General features: G+C 38.8%; 3 protein-coding genes across 6 annotated transcripts; 1 reads left to right on the forward strand and 2 right to left on the reverse strand.

The window, feature by feature from the left end:
* Positions 1 to 103: 103 nt before the first annotated feature.
* Positions 104 to 2,930, reverse strand: LOC129576169 (uncharacterized). Of its 4 annotated transcripts, XM_055460828.1 has the most exons (9): positions 2,563 to 2,930; positions 2,313 to 2,504; positions 2,166 to 2,252; positions 1,474 to 1,681; positions 1,023 to 1,393; positions 754 to 945; positions 628 to 655; positions 363 to 504; positions 104 to 241 (listed from the first exon to the last, which is right to left on the reverse strand). In XM_055460828.1, the coding sequence occupies exons 1-5, from the start codon at positions 2,928 to 2,930 to the stop codon at positions 1,301 to 1,303; spliced, it is 948 nt and encodes a 315-aa protein (XP_055316803.1). In that variant the 3' UTR covers positions 104 to 241; positions 363 to 504; positions 628 to 655; positions 754 to 945; positions 1,023 to 1,300. The 4 variants fall into 4 exon arrangements, with proteins under 4 accessions (XP_055316803.1, XP_055316802.1, XP_055316801.1 ...); XM_055460827.1 differs by having other exon boundaries at positions 104 to 504; XM_055460826.1 differs by having other exon boundaries at positions 104 to 504; positions 628 to 658.
* Positions 2,489 to 6,448, forward strand: LOC129576158 (BRCA2-interacting transcriptional repressor EMSY). The gene is made up of 6 exons (XM_055460807.1): positions 2,489 to 3,022; positions 3,147 to 3,740; positions 3,824 to 3,998; positions 4,182 to 4,419; positions 4,538 to 5,831; positions 5,952 to 6,448. The coding sequence occupies exons 2-6, from the start codon at positions 3,680 to 3,682 to the stop codon at positions 6,248 to 6,250; spliced, it is 2,067 nt and encodes a 688-aa protein (XP_055316782.1). The 5' UTR covers positions 2,489 to 3,022; positions 3,147 to 3,679; the 3' UTR covers positions 6,251 to 6,448.
* On the reverse strand, positions 6,329 to 8,580 carry LOC129576164 (WASH complex subunit 1). Its single transcript, XM_055460819.1, has 2 exons — positions 7,012 to 8,580; positions 6,329 to 6,911 (listed from the first exon to the last, which is right to left on the reverse strand). The coding sequence occupies exons 1-2, from the start codon at positions 8,248 to 8,250 to the stop codon at positions 6,666 to 6,668; spliced, it is 1,485 nt and encodes a 494-aa protein (XP_055316794.1). The 5' UTR covers positions 8,251 to 8,580; the 3' UTR covers positions 6,329 to 6,665.
* Between the last annotated feature and the right edge of the window lie 88 nt (positions 8,581 to 8,668).

Here is an 8,668-nt window from a genome sequence, read left to right on the forward strand (position 1 = left end):
AGAGTTGCTTTTTACGAGAGTCTACTGTAGTTGTCAACATCACGCTGTGCTCATTAACTCATATGCATTTAATTTGTTCAAAAAGAAGAATAAAACACAAAAATTTCCGCTACTCTCAAATTACTTTTCTTTTATTGCATAAATTCATTGAGTTTTTCATATTTGTTGTCCATAGAATGGAGCATGCACATTACGGCATCCGTTTCATAATGCTATTAAGTACTACAAATGCGCAGTTATTCTATGCGGATGCAATGAAAATTAGAGAGAAAAAAAATTTGTTATTCGAATATAATCGGTCATGGCTTATTTAAACTAATTATCAAAAAAGTCCTGATCAAAAAGTGTTCGAAGATCAAGACCTTGGAATGACTGTGCATGTGCATCGAATTGAGGATTAGAAACGACGGACGCTTGTTGCCCAGGCGGATGGGTGGATTATCCGTCATCTGATGTATACCGACCGATGGGTCAACCATTGGTTGTGGCGCTCCTTGTTGCTAACTGTGCCAAAAATACCAAGCAAACATTTAGTCGATTTGAACAATAAACGAATGATGATATTTAAAAAAACAGAACAAGCGACTATCAACAATTGTGGCAAATAAAATGGTATTATTTCAATACCTTTAATAAGACATGTTTGATTGATCAGCTGCTGAAATGAAGATAGGAAAGTAGTTTTGATGAATGAATGAATGAAAAAACAGCTGACCAGCTGGTGAGTCTTTTCTGAAGTTGACCGCTTCTCACCTGAATATTCGTTCGGGAGATAGTCCGAATGGGAATGTGTGGGTGCTGATACATTCGACACGAATTTCGGTTGAGGTTCCTGATATGCAGTGGTTTGATATGGATTTTGATGTTTTTGCGTTGGTTGTTGCCATTGTTGCATGAATTGACCTACTAATGATTGCTGATTTGGAAGAGCTGCTCCGGATGTTGCTACAACATATTAGGCAAGAAAAATCGCCAAATTTAATGTCGATTCCAGAACCAACCATACCGCCAAAAGCACTCACCAAATACGCTGGATGAGCTCGTTGTTGGCAAATTACCTCCGGAATTTTGTTGGTCAGATATTTGATTACCGGGCTGTAAACTAACTCTCCGAGTTCCATCACATGGAATGATACGTGTGACGGCATATTTTCACACGGAACTTCGTTCCCAGTGCGCCGAGTACTAGCTACATGTAATAACGTGTGGTTTCTAATATTCGGATACGTTCGCTCCATGTATAGCAAGTGCATGGCGCACTGGGAACGAAGTTCCGTGTGAAAATATGCCGTCACACGTATCATTCCCTGTGATGAAACTCAGAGAGAAGTGGATCACTGGAGTAGGGTTTGCCTTGGTCGGATTGTGACTGTAGATTCTCTTTCTGAGGTTGCTGTAACGAATTTGTCACTTTCATTCAAAATTCTCTATGTTTTTGTATGTGTAGAATTGATTTCAAAATATAACAACTACCTCATGACCATGCATCGATCCGACATTCGAGCATTTTATGTTGGGAACCCGATTTGAATCCTTCTTCGGGTTTGGATTCGTGGCACTAGCGATTTCCAATTGCTCATCATCATCACGATGTTGATTCTGAGATTCCGAAACAGTTCGTTGCCTTTCACTTTCGCCGGAAGTTCCAGCACCAGTTTTATCAAAACGTGACACATACTCCCTGAAATCAAAAACGCCATAGCACCACACTCATATATCACTCAATGAAGCAGCGGACTTGTCGGCACACTCGTGGATTTAGCATTTCACTTGCTTTGGCGATTCGTAAGTTGCCGAAGCATCATATATGCAGTGCACACGATATTTAACGTGAAAACCTATATCTGCTACATCGAAGTTGGCCGAGGTATGATTTCGTTTGCGCGTAGTGCGTAAGCAATTCACTTGGGATATATAGTATATAGGGATTCACGTTATATCGCAAGTAAATTGCTTATGCGACGCGCAAACGAAATCATACCTCGGCCAACTTCGATGTAGCAAATATAGGTTTTCACGTTAAATATCGAGTGCACTGCATATATGATGCTTCGGCAACTCACGAATCGCCAAAGCAAGTGAAATGCTAAATCTACGAGTGTGCCGACAAGTCCGCTGCTTCATTGAGCATAGTTTAATCACGATTTAGCAACGAAATTATTTACTTCAATTCATTTAGGTCCTCTATGTAATTTTCGCATCTTCCTTTCAAATCTTCCAATTTTGGTATCAACGATTTCTGGGTAGGTTGTCTGCAGGACAAGGAACGAATTGAAAACATCGTTCAATTATTTATTTTACAATCTACTCACCTTGAATGAAACTTGAAACGAGATGTTAAGCGACCGGCAGATATATAGAAATGGTTGAGTAATTCATCGAGTGAACATTCTTCATAATTAACGTCATTCGATGTTTGGTCTAGTGATGACGGTCCTTTCAGTGATGATCTAGCATTTTTAAAATATTCTTTGGCCTGTGCCAGCTTAGTCGCTATCATTTTACTAATAAAAGAGGAAGAAGATTAGATCGAGCTTTTTGAGTTTTTTCACCATAAAATACCTCGCAAACGCGAAATCTTCGATCACATAATTCAATTTATTAATCACTTTTTGGATATCTTCACTTGCCGGTCGTTCTAAACAAAATGAAAAGCAACGAATTTGCAATTCATCGTAGACTTTCTCGAATATGTGTTGTCTTGCGAGCGTTGGTGATTTCGCCGATTTTTTTCTGGGTATTTGGCATTCCGAACAATTCGCATCAGAAACTCTTTTGTTGCTTTTAAACCCACTTGATGAGCTGTTACTTGCACTCTCACTTTTATCACTCTCCATTTCTAAAAGAAGGCGAAAAAAATTCCAAAATAATATTCGCACAAATTTGTTGGCGTTGGTGCGTTGTAAATACAACATAAAAATGACGTTCATTTGACGACATCTGTAAAAGCATCATAGACATTGCTAGTGAAAATAAGTCGTGATATTTTAACGAATGTCACTGAACCAAATTTGAAATAATGGTGCGTTCACACCACACACTTGACTGCTATTCTGTGTGTTTAATTTTGAAAATCAAATTATATATTCGGAAATCGGCGAATTCCGAATGAAATCTTAATACATTTTTTTTTAAATATTTTACAGTTTATGCAATCAAATTAATGCTGGTTTTCATAATTGATGAAACAAAATCAGTGTTCGTTCAGTGGACGGTTAAATGTCTATGGAATGAATATGAGACGCCGTCGCAATGCATGACATTAGTCAATGCACGGTTCAATCTGTCAACGAATTCTAAATTGAAACATTTCAAATTTACTGAATGTGAAAGAAACAATATTCGTGCATTGCAAGACCAATATCAACCTTTTTTTCGGTATCTCTCATCAAACATCTCAAGCTGAATGCAATCAATTTATTCATACAAAACGGATTGATGCGAATGCAAAGGAAACCCAAGCATTTCCAATATGCAAACAACCGATTTAAATGGCATTTTCAAATAAGCTACAGAGTTGAATTGTTAAAATTGATTGTGCATGATCAAGATTCAGTTCACGTTAGAAAATAAATAAATAGTTCAGTGGTTTGATTCAATTTTAAACGTAGTGCTCGCAATTAATTTTGCAAACAACTGTGGACACTATTTATGAGATTATCATAAAGCCTCAAATAGAATGTGGCCTAAACTATTGGACTTAACGCAAGATGAATGTCGAGGTGCGCTTAGGCGTTTGGGTAAGTAAAATGTCAAAAACGAATCGACACATTGGGTATATGGATGACATTGGAATTGAAATTGTTGCTGTGTTTCATTGCAGAATTGGAGTCGTATTCGAATGTGGTGGGTGCATTTCGAGCGCAGGGAACATTAAATGCTGTAAAATTGAAAATTTTAAAAGATCTGCGAGAAGCATTTCATATATCTGATGCCCGGCACAAGGCCGAAGTTAGACGAGTTGTGAACGATGAATCTCTATCGACGATAGCAAAAATGTACGTTAATTGATGCTGCGGCAATTGTCACAAGTTAATTCATCTTATAATTTGGTTGCGTTGAGCATTTGCAGCTCATCAACTCATCACAACAACAATTATTCAAGCTTCAGCTTGCAACTCATCCATTTGGATTTTGAAAATGGTTTAGTAAAATCCAGATTGTATGTGTCTTTTTTTCAGGATTTATGGACCAAATAGTGAAATTGAATGGAACAAAGAAGGCAGTCGAGGTTTCTTGATAATAAATCGTAAGCCATCACAAACGGCATTGGCTTCGGTCGCTGATAAAGCTTATGAATTGGGCAAAACACTGAATAAAAATCTGAAACACCCGTCAGACACTTCGAGAGATCGTTTGCTTCAGGTGAACAAGAATGCGAATGCTACGGATAAAATCGTCGACACTGATCCAAGCAGCGTAAATATCCTTTATTTTCTTGACGATTCAGAAAGTCTGAAGGATTTCATTTTAGAAAAAAAAAAACGAAAATAATTTCATGAAATCTAAAACGTCATCAATTTTCGCATATTTTCAGAACCATCCGAAAGCAAAGAGTAAACCGGAAAAAGCGAGTGTAGCTGCGGTGCCGGTCAAAGCCGATGCAAATCGTGTGGAATTGAGTTCTTCAGCGACAAAAAAGCAGCGTGAATCAAATAAACATTGCGCTCCAACGGAGCAGCCGGCCTTAAAAATCCCCCCAACGAATGCAGTCGAGAGTAAGGCAATACAAACGCCGAAAGTGGAAAACGTACAAATGCCAATGCCAATGCCAAAGCCAATCACGGCAAACAGTCGTCGACGCAAAAGTACAACATCTTTGGCAAATCACAATGCACCAGCACCCAAAGCGATGCTGCTAACAAGCCGACGAGATACAATGATTGAAACGAGCCGGGAACGAATTCGAGAGACACCACATTCAATAGAACAACTACAACCACCACTGGCACCCAAACCCCAGCCAATAGTACAACAACAGCAAACGCCACCGCCACCGCCACCAAAACCGATCGTCAATGAAGTGCGTGTGATTCAAAAAGAAGTCGCTGCTGCGCCTCGAGAGGAAATCGTAAAAAGTGCACCGATTTATACGCAAAATGCTGTGCATCGAACGTTGTCCAATGACGGTGAGGTGCAAGTAATCGAGGCGATTGTTCCGCAAAAAGTGGAAACAATCAAAGGAACGCGTAACGTAATGAATGCGATAAGCCAGGGTGCGCAATTGGTGAAAGTAATTGATTCGAAAATAATGAAAAAACCGGTCACAATCTCGAATATGTATGCAAAACCGACTCAAACTCAGCCACTCAAAGTGGCTCAGCCAACAACAATAGCAAGCATCAAACAAACATTTGCACCCGTCAAATTGGCCAACGTCGAATATTTAACGGTAAATGATTGTGCGCGACCGCTATCAAAGCCAACCATTGGCAAAGTAGCGCATAAAATTCAGGTTATCACATCCGATGCACCGCAAATGATAAACAGTGTAAATGTCGTTCAAAGGACAACGAATCACGGCAACAAAAATAACGATTTCATTTCGATACCAACCGCCCGAAATCCAAACATTGTAAAAACAAGTGACAAAACGATAATGCATGTATCGCCGCATCTTCCACAACATCAATTCCATCATCATCACCAGCAACAATATCAACAGCCAAGACCCCAAATAAATAAAAAACCAACCACAATCATTGGCCAAACTATTCAAAACCATTTGAAATATCCACAACAAACGAAGCATGTCGTACAAATTGTACAACAACCACCACAATCGCAGCCCAGAACCCTCACCATTCATCCGAATTCGACAATTTTAAAAGGTAGACTTGAGTATTTTCTTCAACTCAACCTCTTTGCTCTTCTTCATTTCAATTTTTTGTTTTGTTTGATAAAAATCCGAAAATTAATTTTAAACAATTTTCCAAAATCTTTCAAAACAGCACTCCCAACTCAAGTTCAAGTATCGACGATAAATGAAATGCCAGCAGAATACGTGTACGAAGAGCAGGTGAATGATTGGCAAAACTATGATCCGACTATGACCAACCAAAATGGCTATGTAAAAATCGTTCGAAGCGCTCCACCAAACAATGGGCGTGACTATCAAAAGCATGCAAATATTACACCAAATATTATAACCGAGAATATAATTTATGACGAGGACATTATCACCGAGGAATACATCACGACGGACGAATTCACCGCCGATAATGTTATTGAAATGGATGGTTTTAGTTAGTAGTAATGTCATAAGTTCATAAGATTATATAACTAAAAAAAAAAAACAACACAAAAAGAAAAACAAATGCAAAAAGAATAAAAACGCAACTCTGTTTATTCTTTCCAAAATTGTACTTAATTACGTTTTTTTTTCTCTCTTTAATTGTATTTTTTTTTTTTTCAAATAAATTTATTTTTTTGTATATATATATTTAAATCCATACCGATTTTGCATGGCCCTTCCATTTTACAAAATGAAAAAAAAAAACTTTAACAATTTTCTTCTTTTTTTTTTTAAATTGACCAACGCTTAGGAACAATTGATATTTCTCAGAAACTATTTATAATTATTCAATGTGATTCTTGTTTAGAACATGTTCAATAGATTATTGCAATGATCGCCTTGAAAACAAAAATATGTACAAACAAACACGCTATTCCCAATCGGAATCATCGTCACTGCGATCCGTATTTGTTTCGGGCTTTGGTGGCGCTGGAATCATCGACGATATGCTATCCATTAGATTTGAACTTGGGGCCACAACTGCGGTAGCCGGAATGTTTGATTGCGCACCATTTTCTTTAGCGCCCGAAATGCCTTTGCGACGCATTGCTAATTTCTTATGAAGATCTGCCATTAGATCACCAGAAGGTGATGAGGCAGCTGCTGCTGCCGGTTTCTGTAGAGCGAAAAGATGGAAAATAAAAAAAAAATGGTAAAACAGAGCAAGTTGAAAAAAGAAGAAAATTATCCGATTTCCCACATGTTTATGTACGTACCGGTTTGTCTGCTTTCAATGCCGTTGCTCTGAGTTTGGCTTTGCCCAAGCCTCCAGCTTGTCGAATGGCTGACATCAGTGTGCTATGTGGGTTCTCTTCTTCGAATCTTGGCTTTGGTAATGGTTCACTTTTGACAACTTCGCGAGCACCATCTTTGCGGTTTGTGTCAGGCTGTGCCTGAGTGACCGCAGCGGGTGGTGCTGGTGGCGGAGGCGGCGGTGGTGGTGGAGGAGGTGGTGGTGGCGGTGCTGCAGCAGCAGCTGGTACGGCTACCGATGCAGTTTGACTAATACAAGTTTTCTCCATCGGTCGAGATTCTTCTCTTGCTTTTTCGATTGTCACCGTTTTAACTTCTTGCGTTTGATGCGTTGCTTTGTTACTTGTTTCTGGTTCATTTGAAGGCACCGGCGGTAGGTGTGGAACGTCGATTCTCATTGTCTGCGATGGCACAATGAGCAAATCATCAATGTTACTAATATTAAACTCAATATCACCAGCGATGCCCGGTAAGTCCGGCAGATATGTTGGCACATCTAATTCGGGTGCGTTTGTAATATTCGGAGTATAGAATAGGTTTTCGTTGATTTTTTTCACGCCCAAATTCCGATTGAGCACTGGCAATGGAATGTTATCGATTTTCGAGCCTGGTTTCTCTGGACTACGGATATCCGATAATTTTTGAGTTCGTGGTTTCGTTGGAGTGCTCATGCTGCTTCGGCCAAACATAATTTTCGGTTCATTGAATAACAATAGATTGCTTATCGATTCGGTGTAATATGGGAATGGTCTCGGTCCCGTTGGATATGGTTTGTTCATTGGATTTTGTTTTGGTGGCTTTTTTACATGATAAAACACCAACTTTTCATCGATTGATCGATCGGAAATCGTATCTGGTTTGCTGAGAATCGTGCAATCGGTGGTCATTTCGATCTTTTTTCGGTTCAACGGTGAAAATGTTGCTTCCACATCTTCGGCCACTGCTCCACCGGGATATTTTGATGGTGAAAATATTGTTATTGCCTTATTAATACCCACCAGGCTATCGATCTTATTCTTCACCGCTGCTGTTCGTTCATTGAGCAAACGAATTTTTGCATTGTTACGCTCGATACGAGCATCAACTTTATCAAAAACCTCATTCACTACATTGCTCAAGTATTCAAAACAATTAGCCGTCTGAACGATGGTTTCCTCATGTCGCAAATCCGGTTTTATTAAAAACAATTCGTATAAAAACATAACTAATTTATTGCGAGATTTTTCAATTGAACTTTCCACATCGAATCAAAAATCACACGGAGAGTATGAATTCAGTGTTTTGACATATCGCCAATTAAAAACAAATACCCAGTTCACTAATACATACATACACACAAATGCACGAAATGACACACGAGTTTTGACATTTCACCGATTTTCGATTCCGATGCACTGAACGCAAATTGTCTAAAGCCAATGGCGACAAAAATCGCATTGAATCAAGTGCTTTTCAGAGCTTTTGACTTTTAGATTGCATTTTTTTTTTTGACCGGCTATACCGTTATGGGACTCAATTATGAGGAAGAAAGTGAAGTTTTCGCTGGGCTGAAGGATTGAATAGAACGGAAAAGATATGAATAATAGAATAAAATAGAGCGAACTAGAGCAGACAATATGT

Source organism: Sitodiplosis mosellana, unplaced genomic scaffold (assembly GCF_009176505.1).
Source record: "Sitodiplosis mosellana isolate CC-2019 unplaced genomic scaffold, AAFC_SMos_1.0 Smas_scaffold_6181, whole genome shotgun sequence".
NCBI lineage: Eukaryota > Metazoa > Arthropoda > Insecta > Diptera > Cecidomyiidae > Sitodiplosis > Sitodiplosis mosellana.

Excerpts from the sequence above, each read along its gene's own strand:
- LOC129576169 (XM_055460829.1), bottom strand. The coding sequence starts at position 2,930 with ATGAACGTCATTTTTATGTTGTATTTACAACGCACCAACGCCAACAAA. Across the intron at positions 2,505-2,562 it reads GAAGATTTCGCGTTTGCGAG|TAAAATGATAGCGACTAAGC; the intron begins GTATTTTATGGT and ends CTCTTTTATTAG. Across the intron at positions 1,394-1,473 it reads GATCGATGCATGGTCATGAG|CAACCTCAGAAAGAGAATCT; the intron begins GTAGTTGTTATA and ends AATTCGTTACAG.
- LOC129576158 (XM_055460807.1), top strand. The coding sequence starts at position 3,680 with ATGTGGCCTAAACTATTGGACTTAACGCAAGATGAATGTCGAGGTGCG. Across the intron at positions 3,999-4,181 it reads CTATCGACGATAGCAAAAAT|GATTTATGGACCAAATAGTG; the intron begins GTACGTTAATTG and ends TCTTTTTTTCAG. Across the intron at positions 4,420-4,537 it reads TCGACACTGATCCAAGCAGC|AACCATCCGAAAGCAAAGAG; the intron begins GTAAATATCCTT and ends GCATATTTTCAG.
- LOC129576164 (XM_055460819.1), bottom strand. The coding sequence starts at position 8,250 with ATGTTTTTATACGAATTGTTTTTAATAAAACCGGATTTGCGACATGAG. Across the intron at positions 6,912-7,011 it reads CATTGAAAGCAGACAAACCG|AAACCGGCAGCAGCAGCTGC; the intron begins GTACGTACATAA and ends TTCGCTCTACAG.